Source organism: Anser brachyrhynchus (assembly GCF_964034855.1).
Source record: "Anser brachyrhynchus genome assembly, chromosome: 22".
In the NCBI taxonomy this organism is placed as follows: Eukaryota; Metazoa; Chordata; class Aves; order Anseriformes; family Anatidae; genus Anser; species Anser brachyrhynchus.
Window position 1 is genome coordinate 4,361,423 of NC_137715.1, and position 25,120 is coordinate 4,386,542.

Consider the following 25,120-nt stretch of genomic DNA (forward strand, 5'->3'; position numbering starts at 1 on the left):
TTCCACCATTCTATCGTGCATTTACCTCAACTTTTTTCAGATCCACAGGGTTTGGCTGTGTCATTGGCTGGAGAAATTCAAAGGACATGCTTAGCAGAGTGCCTTCTAATAAAATTTCACACTCTACTTTCTGCAGCACTTCAGTCAGCACTGAAACATGCAGAGTCAGCCAAGATTTTCAAAAGCAACACAGTAGTCTTGGGCAGGCTTCAGAAAGGTCAATGCTCAGAAAACTCTAAGTCACTTGTTATCAAGAAACAAAACCCATACGCCAAACCTCAGTCTTTTAGAATACCACAGCTGTGCACTAAGACTGAGATACTTCTGAAAATCTCGGTATGTGTGAAGTGGTTGTGTAGGGTTTTGTTGCTCTTCGGATGAAACACACTGAATATTTCTGAATATTCTAGATCCCGTAATTACAATTCACGGGGATTAGGAGAGTAGTTAATTTGATGCAGTCCTTACATAAGTAGTGACATTAGCTCTACATAAATTGTCCTACAGATTGAACACTAAGTCTCCCTCACGTTATTACTTTAACTGAGAGGCATTTCTAGAAAAATAACCTTTAAGATCATTATTTTATTTTTTATCTGAGAGAGAACTGCATTTGAGGGTATCCTTCATACTGTTTATAAGGCTTTTTTAGACAACTTCAAGATGGCATGGTATACAAACACCAGTTCTTCACTGTGTGTAGCCACGTTCAGAAAAGATACCCGACATATAAGGGCTGCTCTGTCACTCTGAACAGAGAGCCGGTAACCAGCTCATCTGCAGGATAGCTGGAGTGCTTACCATATGATAAGCACTATTGCTATAAATTGATTTTATATTCTGATTGAGTTTTGCGTTGTGTTATGATTACATTTAGATGAATAATTTTAAATTATAGGAACATTTTTTCACTTAAGACTCAGCTATAATAATTACTTCAATTGAGGCATGGCACTCATAACCAGGACAGTTTTCTCCCGTCAGAACATCTGAGAAGGCAAATCAAATTTACTTGCTTAATCTGTATCAATAACTAGAACAGTTTCAAATGAGGGGCAAACCATTAGTTTATGTTATTGTCTGCCAGTAACTTAAAATGCAGCAAACGAAGCTTAAAATTATTCCCTTTGTAAACAGAATATTCTTCTCCATGCATGTACAAATTTTATTTCGATTTTCACTACGAATAGCTCAGCTTCTAATTACATAGTTGGGCAAAAGTAGCCATTCTGGTCTCTCAGGTACCAAGATTTCCCCTTCCCCCCTTTCTTAATTACACTTTAAAAAAAAAAAAAAGAAAAACGAAAAAAAGCCCTACCTAATAGCATTCTTACCCAAGAGGCTGAAATAGTATCTCCTGGGCTCAGAAGACGTGTTTTGTTTTGGTTTTGGTCTAATTGCATATTTTCCCCAAGAGATGGGAGGAACTCAGAAGAAGCTGTTTCGGTCTCTTGAGTAAATAATAGATGTTTTATGTGCTTTCTTGAAAGATTTTTTATTTCTGCTTTTAAAAGACACACAATGAGTTTAAAAGGAAAAAACCTACATTAAAAGCCAAGAAATTCGAAGTTAAAGCCTACTCTGTCCTTAATGTACTGCTTCTTGCTTACACTTGTCTCAGTTAAAGATGGTATGTGTGTTCTCAATCAATACTCTTTAAATATTGAATAAAATATGTGGCAATGATTATAATCAAGCCAAGAATCTGCCTGCATTTATTTCCTGTTTTAATTCTAGTTGCAGTGGACTAATAATGGCATATGGAGCATTTCACCTCTAAATCAGCATTTTTGCTTAAGCCCAGGTCTGCAGTGACAGGGGACTCGATGGCTGTGTGGTGGTTTGCGTGGAACAAGGTTACATGCATCCACATCTAAAAATCCACCACCCTATCTGGCACCCACAAGAGAATCCAAGGACTGAAGAAGCATGGAGACTGAACTACGCTCTCACCCCTAGAGGTGGTCCCTCCAGGTCAGAGTTGAGGCACATTGGCAGGGCAGTGTGGAGAATCTTGCACTGCTGCTACCCGTGCTGAACCTGTTCGATGGATAAATTCAGGACTTAGTCTCCAGTGCTGTCAAACTGGCATCTTTCACCAGCACTAAGTTCACTTTTAAGAGAAAAAAAGAAAAAGGAAATAAAATTTTGGTTATATATTACGAATTTTCACTGGTTAATACGGCTCACTGGCCAGCAGAGCACTCTCTTCTGTCCTTGGTGCTGCAAAAGGAAGGAGGCAGAGGCTGGCTGGCTGGCAAGGCCGCAGCGCTGTGCCTGCTACACGGGGACTACCAGCAGCCTTCCAGTTAGAGCATCCCCGGCACCTCCCTGGCAAGGACCCTGCAAAACCACCGCAGGGTTAGGCAACAGGGCTTCCTCCAGTGCACCCCTTCTCTCCTCAAGCAGCAGGGACTGCCACTGCAAAAAGAAAATAAATAACAGGACCTTCCCACTCTTGGCTATCCATCAGTTTAGAGCATTTCTTGAAGCTGCTGATACCAGCCAGACCAGAAGGAGAAGCAGGCCCTGTTTGCCAAGACAGAACACTACTTTTCAGATTTAGTAGTAACCATACTAAAAAAAAAAATAGTTATATATATAGCCAGGTCCATCTTGATTTTTTCTTCTCACCCCAAGCTCTTATGGTAGATTAAGTTGAATAGAAACGTCCTCTGAAATTTTAAAAGTCTTAAAAATGAGCAGTAGAGACAGACATTCCTGATCATTACATGTTAAGACACGTAGCTCTAAGTATATGTATCTATACTAGATCCACGTTTACCTACAAGCCATAATCATTCGATAGAACAATTCAAAGAAACTGCCCAACCGCTATCATCACACGAAAAGCTTACTGCAGGAATATCCAAGGAGCTCTGTGTAAAGCAAGGCACATGTCATTGCCGGTTCTCTAAATAGCCATAAATCCCAACTGTACCTTGTCAGCAGCTGCCAGCAAGTCATCAGCCATTTTGTCAAGATTTGGTGCCTTCCCCGTGTAAATAAAGCACATCATTTCCTTAAAAACTTCGGGCTCCACATCATTGATTTCAACCCGATTCTGTATCGGAAAAATGAAGCTTATTAAGATCCTGACAAGATGCTAAAGGCTCCCTTCCACCCAAGCTCTTTAAGTATTCACAGATTTGCTACAAACTATTCAGAACGTGTATTACTTGGAGAGAAAAAAAAAAAAGAAAAATAAGTGGATGGAAAAAGAAAGATTCTGAGTAGTATTGCACAGCCTCTACTTCTCCCTATCCCACCCCAAACTCTTTCCCCTGGAGTTAGAAAGGTAACAATTGCCTCCTTGATCCCTTTCTTCCACCCTTCAGGACAGCTGAAGCAGAGATCTGCATCTAATGCGAGAAAAATAGTTAAAAGGACACAGTAGTCACAAACACCAGCTAAGAAGTTAACTGACCAGTGATATTAAGAGTTGACCAGAGAGCTATTCGCCTAGCTGGAAGAGTTCTCCTTCTTGCAGGATCTTACCTTTTTACTCTCTTCCATCTCATGTTCAAACATGGCGCTGAAAACCGGGGAACGTGCTAGAGCAGAGGTAAAAATAAAACATAGTTAGAGATGCTCTTTTACTCTTCAGGAGGAGCTAAGTGTAGCCTGCCAACACCAGCAGCCATCACGATACTTAATGAAGGAAAAAAAAATTATATATCTCCTATAGAAGACAGGGCAAGTTGAGTAGAACTGGTGAAGCACATAGGTTGTGCCGTAATGTGGCCAACGTAGCTTCAAAGCGGGAGAATGAGTTTGCAGGAATTTCTTGAGTCCTTTCAAACAAGGCTGAAGAGCACAGAGGCAGTAAGGTATGTTTCTTGACTTTATAAAAGTATTCCTCTGGCAACTGTTTCTTACAAATGTTTTAGGAATACATTATAGTAGACTACAGCCACAAAGGAATCCTCCTACCATCCTCTCTTTGCGGGGGAGGCAGGCAATTAAAAATGGAGTAGATATTTCTTCCTTCCCTATAACGGTTCACAAAAAGCCTTTTACTACAGCTCTGCAGATAAAACAGCTGCAGAAGCCTCCTTTAAAGAAGTAACTCCAAAAAAAAAACAAAAAAAACCAACACCACCAAAACAACCATAAAACAACCGTATCAGAGTATTTCACTTGTCATTGCACTGTCGTCTCCTATCCCACTAAGGCTCACCCAGCTCAATACTCACCTGCTAGTATGGCTTTGTGAGCCTGGAACTCCTGGCCTGCAACACACAGGCAGCAGTCCGTGAAGCGCGAGTTCTCCCAGAGTCCTCCCAGCTCATCTGCCAAGCGGCACTCTGGTACCTTCACCATGTTCATAGTATTTTGGCCGGAGATATTTACAGAGTCTTGCACCACACTCACCTGGGGGAGCGGAAAGAAACAAACCAAAAAGTCATAAATCCACACTGGAAAACCAATCTCCCTACATGAATTTTTAAAGTTGTGTGCGTAAATTAATGGCACTTCCATGCAAGTTAACAACAGCTTTATTACATGGCTTTCCAAGGAAGCAGAACTTTAAATTTTCTGCTTTTATAGACATCATTCCTGACCTACTTTTTTCCTTCTATCAACGCTCTGAAACCCTCCCAAATCAATAATGCAATACAGACAGAAGTACAAATGAAAATTAAGTATACAGAGCACTTCTACAAGTGAGCACTTCATCCACACATGCACACAAGAGCAGTGTCAGACCAGTGCAGGACGTTCTGAGCACCTCGAATGGTTTGCTGCTTTTGGTTCAGCACCAGAATTTCTATTTCTTGAGAGTTTGATGTTTCCATCACGTTAAAAAGAAAAAAAAAATCAAAGAGTACAAGTGGATTAAAAAAGGAACTTTATGCCAAATAATTAAGAATTTTTGGAGAAGGTAGCTAAGACTCCTGACCACCTGCTCCAAACCAGACATGGTTAGGCAGAGACCATATGCAACCATCCTGGCTGATGAATAACCTACACAAAGGGAACAGTTAAGAGTCTATTCAGTACCAAAGCATTATTGTTAAACACAGTAAATCATATGCCTTCTGTAGCAGACTCCAATTAGAAGCGATCAGAGTGACTAATGCTACCCTGCTATAACAAAGAATAAAGGAACAAGATGATTGACAAGGAAGCATATGTGAAACTATTTGCTGGATTTGCTGTCAAATCCAGGTTAAATTTCAGTTCTATTAATAAGCGATGGCCAAAGGAGAACAATGGACAGCAAAGGAAGCTTTCCAGTAAAGTAAAAGTAGTAAATTATGAAGTGAGAGAGATGACAGAAGCACCTTGTTAAGGAAAATCTGCTGACAGCACATACCCCAACTCTTGACAAACCCCCAGTGGGTTTCTGATGGCAGGCACTCTTGGGTATTCCAGTTCATCTTGTATAAACTATACAACACTCAAAAATGAACAAATACCAGATGTTGCTTGCCAAAAAGCACTAATAATGATTTGCCACAGCAAATGTGAGGAAGGTAATACCCTTCATCATTAATTTGACTGCTACATCTTTTTGCCCTGTGACTTCCAGACGAGTAACATGGACTCAGACTCATTAAGAAGAAATTCTAAGATGCAGGTCCCCTGCTGGAGTCCAACACTGCAAGTATTTTTGACTTGTCTGTGAACAATCAGCGTTTCCAATCAAATCAACAAGTAAATCCTCTTCATACATGAAAGAAAGTCAGTTACTCACATTAAAAAAATATATAACATGTTTTTTCACATAAGGAGTTCAGACTGGTAGACTCACAGCGGTAACCAGCCTCAGATGTCAAAATAGTTAAGGTTTTGCTTAAGCTATTTTCAACATCTTAGCAAGGGAACTAAACACTACCTAGCTCAGAAGGGAACTACTGCCGTAACTTTGGGAACACTGTTCTTTTTGGAGATTTGCCATAATGTATTTACCTATGTTGTTGGAATATAATTTAAACAGCAAAAAATAATCCAGTTGGGATAGGAACAATCAACCCCATCTGCAAAACAGAGGCTGAAGAATCCCCAAACTGACAAGTAAATGAGGTCAGACTTGAAATGCTTGACAAGAATCATCATTCTCCGCCTTAATAGCATTTTCAGGGAGACATTATCCAAGTTCAGCGCTGGCCATGAGCAGAAAGCAAAAGGCTTCTTCCTTTTAAGTTTACTAAAGCAATGAGAAGGTACAGCAGAGACACTCGGCAACCTTTTGGTCTACAGAAAACCCCAATGTATCTCCACATAACAAGTGTCTCAACATCAAGTACTGCTAACTCTTTAGGCAGTTTCTACATACAAAACATGCTTGTTGAAAGTACAGATGTGAGCAGCATCACTTGGCACCTGTGGCCAGCAGGGAAGTGTTAGGAGAGCATATGGCACACCTGTTTACATGCTAAGAGACTTATAAGCTCAGGGAAGGAAGGGGGAAAAAAAAAAAGGCAAGCTGTTGAAAGTTCTCTCCAAACTGTTTCCATACAGTGTAACTTTCTTCCCTTAATATAACTATAAACTTAAGGTTTCTTATATAATAGACTGTGGAACAAACTGAAAGAGAAAACAGAAGCTATCAAGGCCAGGTGAAGCCAGCAGCAAGTTTTCATCCAGAAGAAAAAAAAACATTGAACAGACGCTTTTGAAGTATTTTTTGGAGTACTTTTTGGAGTATTTCAGTAAAAAGTGGATTGATTGCCTTGGTACTGGTTGATCTCAGCTTTCTCTACATCACACATCACAAATTCCCTTCTCTGACATCAGTTTTTTGAGCCTCACTCCACAATTCTGAGTTTTCTGGCTCATTTATCATGAAGGAAAGAGTAATTGCCAGACATATGGAGGTGTCACCCAAGACACTGCTCTCTTCTTCCCCCACATTGCTACAAGTGTTAAAGGAAGGGCTCCCTCCACGACAGCAATGGTTTAAGCAACCGACTGAACACAAATCCTTCAGGAGATGTTGGCTAATCGATGTACGTGAATGTTTATGACGGCCAGACCAAGCTACAAACCCCAAAACCCAACATCACAACCAAACAGGTGTCAAACTTGGACTGAAGCATCCCTTTCAATCCTGGAAGAAAATGCAGCAAAAGGAAAGACTCAACTCCCACAAAAACATAGTGTGGGAGACCTGAAGAGAGGACAACTTTTTCTACCTGTATTCTGGCAAAAATCACAGCTACGAGAGTTATTTTGCAGTTAATGAGACGATAGAAATAGACAGCAGAGGCTCTGGAGACACTAAATTAGAGAGTTTATATTTGCCCATTAAGTTTCCTAGACTTAAACATCTAGCTTTAGAAATAACTGTCTGCATCTTCATCTGAAATTAGGATTAGTGAAGTAAGAATTTTGTAAGCAGTTGCAGAAAGATAACACAACAAACAAAACCTGTGGTTACTGCAGAATTCATTTATCTTACCTTTTTGATTCTGTTAGATGTATAGAAACACTCAGAAAAATGGACAAAAGTAGTCTCTTTTTCTCAGTAGGCAAGTAACAGGCATGACAGTTTTCACTACAGAGCTAACGCTGGTTCTCATCCCAAGTGAATTTCAAATTAAGGAGTACAAACAGATGGTTGGTAATATTAAATCAGAAGTGAAATGATAATCAAACATGCTTAATTCCTACCACCATCACAGGTAAGAGACAAATATAAAGTAGCAAAAAATAAATGGAAGTGAAATAGAATGAATCACACGCAGAAAAAGCCACCGCACACAGAGGCACGCACGCACACACAAATAAAATCTAAGTGCTACATAAACAGCCACTATTTCTCCTGACACCTCTGACTCCTTAAAAGCAATGATGAGAAATAAGGTCACATCTACCTTAAGCTAATGGAACTGCTATTCTTTCAGCTGCACAGGAAGACTTACCTCACAGAAGAGAGTGAGTTTGTCATCTGGAAGAAGTCCATTGGCTTCATCCAGAAGAAAGTCTCTTCTAATAAATTTTTTGAATCCCCAGTCCTTGCCTTGTACAAATCGATATGCTCGCTGGCTCTCTGAAAGAAAGACACGGTGCTTCAAACAACAGCTGAATGACTTGTTTGATCAAACAGCAAAAAGACAAACAACTGACCCCTACAGATAGAAAGCGTTTTTACACACCCATTGCTTTCGTTTCTTCTCCTTTAGCATTCAGGATGGAGAATTTGAACTTTGCTCGAACTTCACTTTTTGGACAGCTCACCAGCAGCAGATAGAGGGATAGATAATCTTTACTTTCTTCATCCAAGCCTTTAGGGTTCACGCGTAAACACCTGTAGAAGCAGGCATCTGAATGAGATGTCAGGAACAGTTTTTGGAAGGTCATTCCGAGCTTTCAAATAAAGGGCAGGAGAATTTTCACAATAAAAAGTACAGCAAACAAGTTCTGCTTAACAACCGCTGAACCACAAGGAGAAAAACAGATAGCTAAACAGACTGGAACTGTGCATTACAGTCAGCCTCACTGTAGCGTGAGGCTACATCTTCAAGAAAGATAATAACCCATAAGCAGTAGTATGGGCAAACCAGTTGAAAAACCATGGTGCAGAGGGGAGTATACAAGGAGTGTAGTTTTAAATACTGAAAAAGCACCATACATGACAACCTTCACAGAAGGGAAGCGAAAGAAGCAGCAGAATAGAGGCAATGGATTCAAAAAATTGAAAAATATTAGAGAAACGAGAAGTAAAGTTTCACAGGAAACAGCTCAAAGGAAAAACACGGATTTCTGGAAGGCTGAAAGCTTCTCAAAAGCTTAATACTAGGGCAAAAAAGAGAAGACTACTCCTGGGTGAAAGAGAAGTAGCGTAAGTGCAGGAAAAAGGTAACTCATAAGCACTTCCATGACCTGAAACTTGACACATAGTGTAACAAGCAGCAAAAACCACGCTGAATGACTAATAGCTCAAACACACAGGGACAAAAATCACGAAGACCAAGGCATGAGAATGAGATCTGACTAGCAAAGGTTATAAAGGTAAGTAATTTAATAACAAGAAGCAGTCCAACGAAAGCACAGGTCTGCCACCCGAAGGAAGGGAACACAAATTATATCACACATACACATCCCTAAATTAAATAATTTAGTGGCTAACTTGCTGCAATATAGACTAAGGAGGTTTAAAGAAAAAATGCTAAAACACTTCCTCGGGGAAGATGAGAAAGGTTGTGAAGGACTAGAAAAGGGTAAAAAAAAAAAAAGTCATCTTTAAAAAGCAGAAACTCCTGGGCAGAAGGAGTTATACAATGCAGGGATGATGGAAATAACTATGGGAGTCTCTGAATATATAAAAAGCTGCCATAAAGAGGAAGGTAATACAGGAGAGCAATAGTCTGAAATTGCAGGAAAGAAAATTTAGAGTGCAGGCAAAAATTATCTTTTTAACAACCTGGAGTATTAGGGGTTGAAGCTGGAAGGCAGAAGTAGAGCTTGAATACCCTGGCTGTAGACTCTCACTGGCTTCTAAGAGCTCACTAAGATAAATACCAGTTACTTAAGACAGAAAAAATTAAGACAGATTAATAATGTTCCATGCCACGCCTCTGTTTCAAGGCAGGATATGGCTTCCCTTCCAGCTCTACCTTCCACTACTACTTCTGCTGTTTTCCATTATCAGAGAACATTTCTAATGCCCATATCCTCACATTTGTTCTGGGTCCAAACGCTATGCTGAAGCAACAGTACTTTCTCCCTGTGTGAATGTTGTGCATTCAAGGAAGCAAGCACTTCTATGCAGTACAGAGAGGGACATCAAAATATCCTTATTACAGAGCCCCAAGTTCCTTCACACAGTTGTACAAACAGGGCGAACCTCTCTTCCGTGCTTCTTACTTACCATTTGAGTTTATCATTGGCTCCAGATGAAAAGGTTGAGCTTTTGATGACCTCACCCATTTCCTCTCGGCAGAAGCTGAAGTTGTTTATGGTCCACATGTAGGAAAACTTCACCACTTTAATCTTAAAACAGAGGATAATGGGCGGTTTAGGGCCATTTGCATTCACCCTGGTCATCTTAAAAGATAAAAACTGAAATTCTGGAAGTTTTACTGAGTCACTTGTGTCACGAATAAACTGTTGGCACAGGACAACAGAGTTTGGACACAGCTGTCAGTGGTAGCTGGACCACCACAGCTCCTCCAACACCACCATGGACCAACAAGGGCGGAGAGCAACATTCTGCAGTTGCGTCAGTGAATGCTCATTGTTAGCAAGTCTGACGCCCTCAGAAAATTGAGAACCTAAGTTTTGAATCCATTTCTTGCCACAGGTTCTAATGGTGTGGTTACCTTGGGGCATCTCCGCACCGCGTGGACTTACCTGAGTGTAGCACCAGCTCTCTGCTACAGGTCCACTCGACATTTCTGCCGGAGGAGGAGGACTCGGCACCCTTGACATCGCCAGTTTGAAGATTAAACAGAATTTCACAACTCAGTGGAAGAAAGTTATACTAGATCTTCACCCTGTAAGTCCCCATAAAGAGACGAAGGAAAAACAAACAAAAACAAAACTAAGAACAAAGAGAAAACTTCAGGAGCACCGTTCAAACTCGTGGCACGCAAGTTAAAGCAATCGTGCTTCCCATGCTTTCTCCCTCCCCGCAACACCTTCAAAATATGTTGTTACATTTCAGCGGTTTGAAGCATTACCATATGTTTTCTGAGGAGGGAATATACCACCTCCACTTATTCTTTCAATATGCCAGCTCTTTATAGGAATAAACCCAGCACATAAATTCCTTCAAGGAGTTCATGACTTAAGCAGCAGACTCCCCGCTTGATTTGGGATTTACTGCTTCACCCTGAGGCCCCCCCACTTGAACCCACTTCTGCTCCCCACTTTCATTTGGAGAGTCTCACATCATCAGAGACCAGACCTCTCTCAAGCAAGGCTCCCACCAGTCCTCACTTCAGTTTACAGCTGTTTACTTGGGTTTTGAGTCATATTCACCTTCAGAAAGCAGCTGGCAATCCTGGCACACAGGTATTATGTAGTCATAAAATGTGTGTTGTTTTTTTTTCCCCCTAAAGTTTAATTGCCTTTAAAAAAGCACAAACGAGTCCATGTAATCACTGAAAAAGAGATATTGGCTTTTAGCAGCTGAGAAATACTTAACCCTGCAGAGATGCCTACTTAATCAATGGAAATTCATCTCCTGGAACGAAGCTCGGGGCCAAACAACCAACTCCTGAAGACCCGAGCTGCCGTAAAACCAAGTGCCCACCCGACTGCACTGCTTCGCAACCTTCCTGCATTTGCAGTTTGTGCTACGCGTGTGCAATGAGGAAAGGGGTTAAACAAATCAGCACTTTAAAAAGAAAGGGACATCAATATTCACTTTCGGTACTTGCTGCGGGTTTTATTACATTAAACTTAAAATTACCACCATTCCTCCAAAGCAACTCAATTAAATCGCTCTGTGTCATTCAAATTAAGCCAAAATTAGCAGATACTAGTTCTGAATACTTAGCTAAACTGCCCTTCCATGTGCAACAATCAGTCTTGTCTCCAAGGACATAATTCCTTCACTGTCCCTAGTCACGTGTATTTGAGGGATGGATAAAACCTGCAATTCCAGCACAAGTAGCAAAAAAAAAAAAACCCTACCTCATCCTGATCGTGGCTGGGGAAATGATGCCTTTTTGCTGGTTTTAGTCTATGGGCAGGAGAGACCCAAGCCTTTTCTTTCTCTTTAGGGCTCACAGAAGCACTGTTTAACTGCAGCCGGGCTGTTTTAATGTTCTGTTCACAGCGATTTTTAATCTACATTATTCTACTGACTGTTACGTAGCACAGGTTTCCCAAACAGCCGCCAGGGCACAACCAACAGGGACAAATCTCCAGAGAACAAGCAGCCAGGGAGAGGACGAAGCTTCCTAAGCTCACCGACAGCAACTTGGCTGCACAAAGAGCAACAAGATGCTAAGCCTAAGAAAAGTGATAAAAAAAGGTTTGATGAGAAGAAAGCACAACAAATACAGGGAACTCCAGAGTAAGACGTGATATGTAGTTTTTTTTGTAAGAACATCGTTAGTTCCAGGGATGCATCTCCTGATATACCTGGCCAAAAGAGCGCTCGGAATTAAACCCCAGAGGTACAAACCTATTTGCTTCTCCTCCTCCCAGGGATTTTGGGCACAGCTCCTCGCTGCGAGATGCCCCAAAGAACAGCCGGCGAGCCAACAGCAACGCCTGCTCAGCACCCCACCCGTGACACTGTGAGGCCACAATGCCGCCCTCCTGGGCTGGCTTCGGGGTAAAGTGACAAGGAGTAGGAAAGGAGCCACTCTTCAACTTTGGGATTTACCTTCTGGTGTGCTCCCACATTTATCAACAACAGGCAGTTTTCTGCAGGAAGACTTCGGCTTTCTGGTCAACTGAAGCAATTAATGACGGGGTTTAACATGAGAGGAGATCACAGAGTTAAACGAATCCAGTGGCTCCTTCCCCAGGACACAGTAAATTCAGCGCTAACACCTCCCTTTACGGTACAAAAACGAGGGATTAACGAGGAGGGAAAGAGGAGACAACAACAGATTTTTATGTTGCAACAGTCATTCACCAACGGCTGTTTTAACACCCCGAGAAGCTGAGAGCTTTCCTGGCTGGAGAGCAGACCCTGAATTCCCAAGGAGACCCTGAATTCCCACGGCTTCCCCGTCTGCAGGGCTCGTAGGACCCCGAAATCCCATGGTCTTCCAGGAGCAAACACCACAAGGCCATGACCACCGATCACATAATTGGGGAAGTAAACAGACTTTGCAACTTTCTAAAGAAAAATCAAGACTTCTACTCTCTGCGTTTCAGCTGGAGTTTCTCTGTAAGATGCATCTAAATATCACCTCCACCTTCCTTATGGAAGAAAATCTGAAAGCTTCTGCGCTCTACAGGCTAGACTAGCACATGAGCTAGAGATACACGGGCCTATTTAATTTCCTCTGAGTAACTGTCACTTTCCTATCTTATATCCTTTCCTCCCAGATGGCTTGGATAGGCAGATGGTAATAAAAGTTGTGACAGCACGCTAATAGAATTGCTGCATGCCAGCACGTCATTCGTTACCCTTTTAAAAGGGCCCAAAGGGGACACAGGTTCTAGATTTTAGAGATTTTCTATTATTTGGAAAATACTTTCACAGTTTAGTACATCAAAGCTTTCTACAGATGCTTTGTGAGGCAATTAAATACAGTTATGAAAAAAGATGCTAAACTGTATCATACCCCTCGCTCAATATGGCAACCAACTGTCAATACCTGTATTAAATGAGAGCATTAACACCTTTAATGCTACAGCAAATAATAGTTAAAAATGTAATATCCATTAGGTTTTCGGGATTTTTTGGTGTTTGTTAAAAAAAAAAAGACAAGGGAAGTTTTGCCACTCGCCTTGCTTACCAAACACACAGAAATCCACTGAAACGCATCCTTAGAAGTGTGCCTTACAACTGCCATGTGCTGCTCCGCCCTCAAGCAGCAAGTGGCTCTCCTGGTACGGACCAATATTAAACACATTTTAAGTACCACGGCTGATTTATCGTACTCCATACATTAAGTTTCTGAAATCAGCAGGGTCCCCCCGGTGTTTATTTGCTCGCGAACACTTAATATTTTGCCAGTTCACACATCTTTAGGAACAGTGCTGGCATCTCTGAACTAGGAGCGAATTCCTAAGTGCTGCAGGCAGAGTTTGAAGATGACATTTTATAAATAGTATAGATACCAAAATTTGTTATGGCCAGGAAAGACAGGGACAAGTGCGAAGGTACAAGCATAGATACCAAGGCACAGGTAACGAAAAGACAAAATGTTATCTTATGGATCCCTAAAAGCCCATGTACAATATCCAAGTCTCTGACTTTCTTGGATATAAGCAACAAAGAGCACTTGTCTCTGGACATATGTAAGATTACAGTTAAAAAAATAATAATTCTCACCTCACTCACAACCACTTCCAGATGAAGAAATTTTCTCTGAGAGTCAGAGCCAGATCACTTTTTGGAAGCACAAGAAATGATCCCTTGCTACTCTGTCCTAACAATTACTTCCTGGCGTAGCAGCCCTACCAAGACATCTCAGCTCAAAACTCCACCCACCGTAGGAATCAACCCTCCGAAGTATTCTGTGGGCAGCAAAGACTTGGCCTGAGAGAGGTGGGGAGCATCAGCTCGAGCAACTGTTCTAGAACAGGCCTCAGAATGACTCAATTGTGCTAAGCAGCCCATCAATTTCTATTTCCTCTCAAGATAAACAAACTACCTTTTAAGGAACCAGTCGTTTGCAATAGAAAATTTCAAGTACGTTCATCCTCTGCAAGCATTATTCACTGAAAGTGAGTTTACTAAAGTCTGTGAAAAAAGTGTGCTTCATGTAAGTGTTTCAAAAAATGGGGTGGTTACTTCTTGGACAAGCAACGGTATCGAGGAGTGTCCAAGAACAGAGCAAAGACTACCCAAGAGCAGCACGATACACAGAGAAAAGGAGAGGGACAAAGATAATACGGGCAATAAAACAAGGGGAATGAGAAATGGAAGCCGAGGAAAAGGCCATTATCTTCCCGCATTCTTCACAGCCTTGGAAGTGACAATGGAAGGCCTGAGTTTGCTGCCATAAAGAAGAAAAAAAAAGGCAAGTGAACAAGCAAATTGGTATGCAATCCTACCTAACCAGGCGATGAGTAAGGTTTCAGATTTTAATGTATATGCTAAAGAGGACATCACACCACTCTTTTCCTGCTTGGAATACCAGAGAAGAAAGCGATGATGGGCTCAGCAAAGCTTTCACATGGCCTGTGCTAATGGCTGCCAGGCAATACTGATTGCAAGCATTACCTCGCCTGTGGCAGGAAATCTCGCCTAGTTACAAATGCAGGCTGAAGCCAGGCCCAGCGAGCTCCAGAGGTTACACAAAATCGCCTAATTATTAACGTGCTGCTGTAGAAGAAACTGTAACCGAGGTAGCAAACGACCTGCAGTAATAAAAATAGATTAGATTAGAAACAAACGCTTTCCAAAGATGAAAGTGACCCGTATCAAGAATCTACGTTTGAAAGGCAGCTGGTTTACAAAAGCGAGAGGCTTATCCTTCCGGAACAAAGTAAGGTGAGTAATTCTCCAAGAAGAAGCCAATCGCTGCCTGGAAAAAAGAAGTAAGCTGGAATGGACAAACATGAACAGGAGACATAGAGGTTTAACCGTAACTGAGCTTGAGGGAAGAGTAACTTGTGTCCATACAGCGGTCGGTGCATTCCACTCGAAAGCCAGCAGCACGTGCACTACACCGTCCTCTGCCTTCTGTGCTCTCCAAAGCAAAAGATGTTACCGACCCTGGTAAGTGCCACAAAAACTCATGGAGTTTCTTTTAAAATAGTCAGTCCTAAGAGAACAGACTGGAAAAATCAACACCGCCGCAGCAGAGAGAGAAAAAGGAACGACCTGGCTTCAATGACAGGTGCACGCCAGGCAGGCTGGAGGACCTACAAGCTCCCATTTGGGATGCAGGATCGTGCAAATAACCTGGTCTTAAAGCACAGTGCCACAGATCTCCCTCAGCAGTCGAGTGTCCGTGCTTTTCTCTTTATTTCGAGCCACTACGCACCAGCCCTAATTCCGTTTGTAACTTGCCCCCCAGCCCTAATTCCGTTTGTAACTTGCCCCCGTTGTAAGCGTTAGTTGCATTCAGGAACTCGGATGGGCACCTTCTGTTATTTAAAACACAGCCCTCGCATCTCATTCCTTTTTATTCCACCTGAAGCTGCTGGGTCCGAGAGAGAAGGCCAAAGTCCCCAGGTCACAACGGGGCCCTCTGGAGGCTGCATAAAAGGAAGATTTTTAACTGCTGAATTGATGCAGACACACACACCTTCACATTCACTTCACTCCGGATAATTCACTCTAAGTCAGAACACCCAGAATTAGCCCCCCCCAGCTTTTTTTTGGGGGGGGTGGTGGGCTGGTGGATATGACATAATGAAAATGTAGAGTTATCTAGAAAAAATATTTTCAAGACAATTAATACAATCCTCACAACGCACTGAATATTGGCAGGCCAATCCAGTTACTAAATTCAGTTCCTAAAATTCCACTTCAAGAAAGATTCCAAAAATAAGGGATCTTTTGCATTCTTAGAGTGTTTTAAATTTTTTCCCCCCTTAAACCAATTCTCCTGTTACAAAACAAGGGGGGGAATGGAAAAAAAATGCTGTCCATCTACAAAAATGACAATTTCTACGAACCTCTTACAGGATAGGGAAGGAAAGAGGGAATGAAACAGGGGAACACTGCCAGTGAAATGTCGACATTGTAAGGAGAATAACAATTTTTACACATATTTCATAAGAAAGGATAGAAAAACCAGCATTATTTCACTGAAGACCATCTACCGCCCCTTCTCCTCCTTCCAAATATCTCCAGATAAATCACAAACAGCTAAAAGTAAAGGAAAGACAGAGGAAGCTGGCGGTAAGAAGCAGCCAAGGGTTCTCTACATAACCTTCTCCTTTTATAAACAAATCCTCCACTGAAAATTTCTGCTCTTCAGGCATTAAATCAAGTTTGATGTTCTTCTAAGACTGCTTCACGTTGGTGTTTGACCAGATGCAGAAATCTTTATCCCCTCTTAATGCCATCTAACCCTAACTGGAAGTCACCCAACATCCATACCACAAAATATAAAAAGTAAACAAAATCTTAAAAGCAAAATAAAACTTTTGGGGGGGATTTTAGAGCACTATTGTGTTTAAATCATCACTCACATTTTCAGTAGATGTCTGCCCCATCCTTCACTCTTTTTACTTCCATTTTTAATCCTTTTGAGGTATGTCCCAAGATACTTAAAGCTTAAATCTTCAAAACTATTTTCCTCTGATGTTAACCTTCCTCACACATATTTTTTAAATTTAGATCCTAACTACATTAAAAAGGAATAAATCTTACTACTTCTTCCTGAAATTCGGCTTTTCACCTCTTTTCTTTCCCCTCCTGCTGATTTCTTCCTCATTTCTCTCCTCTCTCAAGGAAAAATGTTATTTGAACACACCAACTTAGGACTTGGAGGAACAACTGGCCCGAGCACGCTTCTGTCTTCAATAAGAAATCCGATCGTTTTTGAAGGAAGGATTTATTATGGCCCATGAACTCTTTTATTTTAGATTCTCCCTCATGGGCAAATTGTACGAAGTATTTTACAGCTTCGGTTTCTACTTGTAAATTGTTACCTGTCACTTGTCAAGTGACTCGGCTGCCAATTTAACAGTTGTTTTTCATTTGTATGGTTGGTTGGTTTTTTAAGAGCACAACATTTGCACTTCCACATCATCCAAATTCATCTTCCACATTAAAAGATAAAGCCATAAGTTGCCTAGGAAGACTACTCTTTCCCAGCAAACTCCCTGAGATCCCTGGGAAGCCTCTTATTCCGAAAACAGGCTGGCAGCAGCATGTTTTTTCTCCCCTCCGTAGGTTGTTCTTCTCTTGTAAGAGTGACACGCTGTTAGAAATACCTCACACCTCTAAAATCCCAGCAGAATCCTGAGGAGTTGAAAATAACTGAAAGAAAAATGCCTAAGTGGTACGATGCCTAATCGGAGAACAAGCAAAACCAGAAAATTAAGCAGGACCGAATTTGTCAATCGACTGCTGAGACTGGGGACGCCAACCGCTGCTGCAGCACTCAAATGGGATTGCAGATCTGATCCCCAGCAAACCACCAAGACCATAATCCCCTCTGGAGCCTTTTATTTATATCAGCTTTCCAGCGCTACAAACATCTGGTAGCTCCCACAGCACATTCTCCAGTTGCCATCTTGCATTAATATTTCTCAGAGCTTATCAAACCCAACTTGAGCTGAAATAACTGTTTCTGCCCGTTATTATTCTGGAAATTAAGCTTTCAAGTAATAAATACAGGGATTACAACGCGTGGCAAAAACTAGATGTCAGCCTACTGGATGCTTTCACCTACTTGTAACTGCAGCAGGACTCTGGGACGGTTATCAGAATTATTTTAACCTGCTAAATGTAGAGATTATTTGATTGCCAAATAAAAGCTCCCTTAGAAATCAGCATGTAAACCCAGCTTGTTAGAGACCACGTGAGAAGTCAGCAGCTTACTTTGTTCCAACAGAAAGCTTATTCCAAAACGTATTTCTAAGAGGTAATAAATACAATTACAAGCTCTCCTGCTTGCCTGTTCTATCAGGTAATGCCTCTCTGACACTTCTATTTGTATCGACAGGAAGAGTCCTTCGTTTTCTTTACTTTGTTTAGATTTTTCTGTAACCTTATCAGACATCATCGTGACAAGGAAGGAGGAGGGGAAGGAAAGGAGATGGGAATGAAATTCCAGCCAACTTCCAGTCCCAAACCAGCTTTACTTTCCTCAAGTATCAGCAGCTGTGTTTTCTATCAAACGCATCACACCTACTTCAATAAGGCGCCATGGTTTTGCTAGCGCAATTTTAATAATCTCACATTAACATCAAAACAATCCCATCTTACCGTAAATCACGCTCCGAAAATAACACAATCATGGCATTCGCCTACACCCCTATTTGAATATCCTTCCGATTCCAGACCAAGATTATCTAATTAGTAAGACAAAGAGCAAAGACAAATTCTGGTAGCTCAGAGAATTCTGCATTTAGTATGTTTTTAGTAAAGAGGAAAAAAAGGCCAGAGGCATTCCTGTATTGCTGTTTATATCAGCGACACTCTGCAAACAGGGCAGCAAGGTGCGTTCCTGTCACTGCTGCTGGCTTTAATGCTGTAACTTGTGTGATAAGTGAAAACTCCCCAGGGAAGTTTCTTGGGCACAGGGAGCTGATTTGCTGACTTTTTATTTTCGGCATCCATTCCAGGCTGTTGTTGGCACAAGCTATTTACTCAATCTTTAAAAAACAAAACAGGAATATAAAAGTACACAAAAATAAATTCCCAGAAGATACATAAATTTATTTCCCTTTTTACACTCCATCAACTGTTTAGAATCCAGCCTCAAAGAAGAAATCACAGTTACTGTTGCTTTTGATTTCTTCCTGTTTCCCTTTCCATCCTGGTAACAAACACGGTAAGAAGTCTTCCTGCCATTTTTGCTATCAACAGTAAAGCTCAATACGCTACTAAGCAATATTATCTAAAGAGAAGTATCAGTTATCTGCTGGCCAAGAACCAAATCTAAAACAGGGAAGTTAAAAATCATCCCTACTAAGAAGCAGCAGGACTCCTCTCTCTTTTCAGGTTTGGCAAAGTTGGCACCCACCTAAAACAAAGAAGTTGCAGAAGGTTTCCAGGATACAGCTGAATATAATCGACTGTAGGGCATGTGCTTGCGCTCCCTGATTGAAATTACATTATATGAAGTTTCAGCTACGGTCATTTCACTGTACTCCTACTTGCTGAACAGCAGAAGTCTGGGAGGCAGAATTCAACACGACGGCAATTTTCACCACTCCGGACCCAACCGCCCATACAAACAATATTTTCCTCTCGAGGAAGACGCATCCACAAAATCACAAGCTAACAGGAAGCCTTAAGAAAATCGTCTGCGTCTCAAACGCAGCAGTGAAATATTGTTCCCCGAGTTTCATTTACTGGCCACAAGTGCTTCTAAGAAATTCATCAAACTGATACGTGTGGTTTTTAAGCACAAATGTTGAGGTTGGACACTTCCACAAAAAAGCAACTGAGGAAATGAAGGCACCGGTACGGCTGAGCATTTACATGATTTTGAAATTACAAAGAGAGATTTATGAGGTCAGGATACCCAGCCTGCAGTAGCCTGCCTTCTCTGCATCTGAGGAAGGTAGTGTGTGATGTTTTCACCGTGTGATAATAGATTCTCCAGGGTTTAAAAAATAAATAAATGCGGCAACATTCTTTAACAGACAAAATAGTTAATCTGTAGGCACGATTCTAGCCAAGTTAACTGAAAACTTTTTACATCAACGCAGTCAGCGTCTGTTCTAGCCTCTTTATGCAGCAACACTTGGGAGGCAGCCAGGCAGCCTCCCTGCATTGCTATACAGCAGCTCCAGACGACTTGTATTTGCCTCCACCTGCTCTCCCGTCTCATGGCTATAAGCATGTGTCTAAAACCACGGCTGTCATCTGAGCCCTTCTTTCAGACACAGAAGCAAATCCTCTGCTTTAGATCAAAAATAAAAATTAAAAAGGATTTCTTCTCAAGAGAAGAAGACGTAAGTACAGCCTGGCTAGCTTTAAAGCCTAAGCTAAAGAAATGAAACTTAATCTTGTGAAGTCCCCCACTAAAATAAACCGCTGCTGTGAGGGAGAAATTGCTATACACAATTATGATCTGATTTATGGTTTGTTGAACAAACGTCTGCAGCAATGAGCAAACAACGAGCGCAGAACAGTAAACAGAACCAGACTTAAAAACACACATTCTTAAGCTGAATTAATTCTGCACCTGATCAAGTGCCGTAAGCAAACTTCAGCCTCTTGGTTGGCTCTAAGATCAGTAACTTTTTCTAGACCATTTCCTCTTCCCAGGCAGTTCTGCTGAACTCTCAGTTCTTGACACAGCTCTAACAGAGATATTCACGCCTTATACACTCAATAAACAGCTATCTCCCAAACCTGAGTACGAGGATTAGCCCTCATGGAAAGGAGGAAAAAAGCCTGAACAACTCTACATCGCTGTTTGAGTCCAATAAATCATATTAAGAACTTATACAAATATCATTCCTGCATACTCAAAGTTAAAAGAGTGAAATTCTTTAAGTTCTGCCTGGCATCTGAAGACAGTTTCCAGCAGTCTTTTCAGATTGATGCTGCAGAGATGTCATCCATATGTCTGGTGTCAAAAAGCATCCCCAGCTGGATCTTTACTAACTGAAAGGGTGACACAATAACTCCGAAGAAAGAGCAGCAATTCGCAGTAACTGCAACAATCAGTCAGCAATTTAAGTGTGCCAGCATCCAACTACATACCCTAAATAAATTTACACGTCCTGCGACATGAAATGCTTCTGAACATTTGATCGCTGTAAGCGTACAGAGTTCTAAACCTTCCGAACAATATCGAAGTACTTTTGAGATTCTGTAGTATTAGAAGCGGTTAAAAACTAGCATGTTTCCGAGCCCAAATATGTGAGACATTTAAAGATGGAAACAAGGCCATCCTCCTTTGGTGGAAAGTGATTTCTTATCAGACGTCGGTTCGATTTTTTAGAGGCATCAAAATTACTTTATACGATCTGCTGCCTAAGCCTTCTAGGCACACGTTAAAACTGACAGCACACATGCCACAGTTCCAGCAAAAGCCACTTTTGAAGTCCACCCCCGTACCACGTAACCTATTGAATAAAACCTCCGAAAGAGGCCACGAAAAGCTGAACCTGCCATCCTGCTACGAAAACGTTAACATTACGTTCTGTAGCGGTGTATCTGAAGTTAGCACCACCCTACTGCCTTGTGCCCCTACATCGACGGCCAAAAAGCATCTTCCAGTTATGAATTTAGTGCTGGAGCGTTTAATCCCTCCCCTGTTCCTGACTTCAGAAACTCTACTGATGTCTCAAAACCCACGGAGTTGCAAGACCAGCTCTGCCTCACGGAACACAACGTTGCCACTCCTGCCTGCAGCCAAAGAATTTACTCACAGCATAAAAATGAGCTCGCAAGTCTTTTTCCGGGCATTTGCTACACAGTCAGTGGTTCTGCATCTTTTTTGCCCTAAAAACGTGGCGGGAAAAAAGTAAAAGTAAAGAAATGACATCTGATGTGTGCTACGTATTTTCTTAAATACTCAGCTACGCATATCAGCAAAGAGGAAGAGAATTCCAGAATCACTCAGCCCCTTCCTTCCAAAACACAGCTACGGAGTTCAGTGAAGGGACATTTGACAACAGGAAACCCAGAAAGTAAGTTCTAATCTCTGAATATAGTTTCTTAAAAACAACAGCTTCTTTGCCTCCTCGAGGGAAGTATTTTAAACAAAGTATGAATATTTTAATCTTGCGTTGGTTTCCTGTACTGTCATGTGTTCCTAGAACTTGGGACACACGCTTTATTTAAGAGGTCTCTCAAGTACACAGTACGAGAGAGGACGTGGTAGCAGCCTATCATCTGAGAATCAAGAAGTAACACCTTAAAAATTCTGTCTATAAAGACTTTTTTTTACAACACATTTTTGTTTTATTTCCTCTCCGTGCTGAGTAGGAAACGCCAGCAGTCAGAGATCGGAGCCGTACAGCAAGATCTTACATAATACTCCAATTGTGCAGAAAACTGAGCCAAAACTGGGAGGAGAGCAGGGATTTTACAAAATTACAGCAGATATCTCCAAATGTGAAACTACGAACGCAGCTGATAAAACCGCAACAGCTCCTGATCGTACAAGAAATAAATATCTTTGCCTGCTTTATGCTGAATTTTGCAGAAATAACGTCCAGGCAGAAAAGAAGCAGGCAGTTTCAAGTTTACAGGTCCACAGCGTCAGCCTAGGCAGCGGAATAGCGCGCCACATGGGTAAAACACTGAACAGAAGGGTGTGCCAAGAATAACGCTGGTAAGTCCCTCTTATTGTAAAGTGGATCGGTACCTAGAAGAAATCACACAGGGCAACAAACTCACTTCACAGTAAATACCTAGCACTAGGTCTGTCCAGAGCTCAGAAATTAACCCAACACCTGCACCCCCCCGCTGCTCAAGCTGGCTCAAAGGAAACAAACTGGGAGAAGATTGGTGAATGGAATTATTTTTAACACTTACCAGGTCTAATCAATCTAACGTGAGGGCCAGTACTGGTACCCTCTTCGTGTTAAAGCATCAACAAACGGGAACATCAATTACAAAAGAATTCCCTTTTTTAACCACTGCACTGTGACCTGCGACGGCACCGCTCCTTGAGACCCCGTGGCAAACCAGAACTATTACCACTTTAACACTGTTCATGATCTGCACCTGCGTGCAAAGCCAGAAGGTTCTTGGGGAGGAAGCACAATTACTTTTCCAACAGTGGCAAGGATACTCGAGTATTTTTTTAACCACGGTATCAGGCTTGATAGCAGTTTCTATGATCCTACGGCAGGACAGTTTTGTGTTACTGTCCTCTACTGCTACAGTGCCAGGATGACAGCTCGGGATGTACTTCTGCTAGCACGTTGGCCTGATCTTGATACACATCCACCACAGAGTGCCATTAAGAAAAAAAAAATGGGTTTTTAATTCAGGTCACAATGAAACCCAAGTGACGTAATGAAACTGTATCGTTCTGGACCTCTGGTTAGAGAAAGTCAGGGAGAAAGAAGGAAGCTAGTTGTATGTTTTGATTAACTAATTTCATTTTTTGTAATAACCATAGAAAGAGTTCTGTTTCATAAAGCATAAACAACAGGGAAATTCTCCAGACTTTTACAGGCCTACACATCAAGCCACTCCAGGCACAGCCATTCAGAACTGCGAAGGGGACAAAAACACCACAAAAAAAGGGTTCTTCTTCATATATCATGACAATGCTCAAAATTATGAAAATGTAAACACGTCTAATAATGGTGAGTTACAGAAAAAACGACAAGTAACAACACTGTATTCCACGTTTCCACCCCCCGAAATCACTTCTCAAAAACCAATTTCATTTCACGCGCACCTTTGCGAACGCCAGGGGTGTTATCAGGATAAAACATTTATCCGTCTCCCTAACCAACACAGCGCTCGGTACAAACGCTAGCCCACCCTTCCCAAACCTCATTAACGAGGCACGTAACCGCGAAAGGGATTTCCACCCCCTCCCACGCCGCGTGATGCTGCACCCTTTCCTTTAACCACCCCTACGGGCCCCGGGCACACCGGCCCCGACCCCAGCCGCCGGAGGGGGGGGGGGGGGGGGGGGGGGGGGGGGACGGACACTCAGCCCGGAGCGAGGCGACGCTCCCTCCCGGTTCAGCAGCGTGCCTCGAGCGCTCCGTGGCCAAGCCCAGCCCCGGCAGCCCCTGCCCGGCCCTGCTGTCACTCCGCTCCCTCACTCCCCCCTCACACAGCCCCTGCCCTCCCTCAGCCCCCCCCCCCCCCCCCCAACTTCGCCCCCCTCAGGCCCTGCCGCCCCCTGCCCCCCCCCAGGCCCCTCCCTCCCCCCCCCCAACCCTTACCTCCCGGCCCTCCGAGCACCTCTGCGGCCCCACGAAGGCCGGCTCCGCCGCGGGGGAAGGCCGAGCGGCCGGGGCCCAGGCAGGTGCCGCTGCTGGGGATGGCGCCCCCCGGACCGTGCCCCCCTAGGAGAAGCCCAGCGGAGGCGGCTCACTATTTGGCAGCATGTCTTCCTCCGCCGCTCCCCCCCCCCGCCCGCACGCCGCGGCTCACTATTCCGCAGGTCCCCGCAGCACCCGACTGCGCAGGCGCCGCGCACGAGAACGGCCGTTCCCGGCGCCCCCCGCCCCGGCCGCGCATGCGCGCCGTCCGCCTCACGCCGCCTCCCCTGCTCCTCGCTCGCGGCCACCGCGCACGCGCGCGTTGCCCGGCACGAGACCTCCCCGCCCCCCACTTCCTGCTGCGCACGCGCCCTCTGCCAGCACGCCGACTTCCGCGCGTGCGCACCGCGCCGCCACGCCCTCGCCTCTCCGCTGCGCATGCGCGCGCGGCGCTACCTCCCCCTCCCTCTCCTCCTGCCAATTGGCTCACTTTCTGGCAGCGCTCTGGAGCATGCGCAGTGTTCCTTAGAGTCCCTTAGGATTGATGGATCTCACTATTTGGCAAGGCGCCGCTCCTGTCGCAGTGCCATTTAAACAGCCGGCGGAGGAGCGGGGGGGGGGGGGGCTGGCTCGTGCCGGTCTCTCAGGCCGCGGCAGGGACGGGAGGGAGCCGCCTCACACACACCTCCCAGAGGCTGGCGGCGGCGGTGGTGGTCGTGAGGGACGGCGCTGCCACCGCCGCCTTTCCCCCGTTCCTGCGGCCGTTTCCAGTCCTCGCCCCGCTTCCTGCCGCTCCTGGCCCCGCACGGCCCCTCCCACCTCACCTGCGAAGGGTCCCGCTGCCCGCTGTCCCCGTGCGGCTCCTCGCACCGCCCTCCCCTCACGCGGCCGCGCTCCCCACCACAGCGCCCCGCAGCCGCCGGGCGGCGGCCGCACTGCGCATGCGCCACGCGAGGGGAGGGGGGAGCGAGATGCGGGGGGGAGGAGGGGGCGG

The 25,120-nt window shown here is 43.5% G+C and overlaps 1 protein-coding gene across 6 annotated transcripts in view; it reads right to left on the reverse strand.

Annotated features, from left to right (window-relative positions):
* Positions 1 to 25,081, reverse strand: part of SPOP (speckle type BTB/POZ protein) — a 27,364-nt gene extending 2,283 nt beyond the window's left edge. The window contains exons 1-9 of one of the 6 annotated variants that reach the window (XM_080565377.1): positions 24,951 to 25,074; positions 24,088 to 24,210; positions 10,303 to 10,445; positions 9,821 to 9,942; positions 8,106 to 8,257; positions 7,872 to 7,999; positions 4,197 to 4,374; positions 3,499 to 3,554; positions 2,942 to 3,064 (exon numbers count right to left, since the gene is read on the reverse strand). In XM_080565377.1, the coding sequence (XP_080421503.1) occupies positions 2,942 to 3,064; positions 3,499 to 3,554; positions 4,197 to 4,374; positions 7,872 to 7,999; positions 8,106 to 8,257; positions 9,821 to 9,942; positions 10,303 to 10,380 (837 nt within the window). In that variant the 5' untranslated portion in view covers positions 10,381 to 10,445; positions 24,088 to 24,210; positions 24,951 to 25,074. Of the gene's footprint in view, positions 1 to 2,941; positions 3,065 to 3,498; positions 3,555 to 4,196; positions 4,375 to 7,871; positions 8,000 to 8,105; positions 8,258 to 9,820; positions 9,943 to 10,302; positions 10,446 to 21,600; positions 23,736 to 24,087; positions 24,410 to 24,616 lie in introns of those variants that run through there. The other 5 variants (XM_080565380.1, XM_080565378.1, XM_080565379.1 and 2 more) reach the window with 5 other exon arrangements.
* Positions 25,082 to 25,120: the final 39 nt, after the last annotated feature.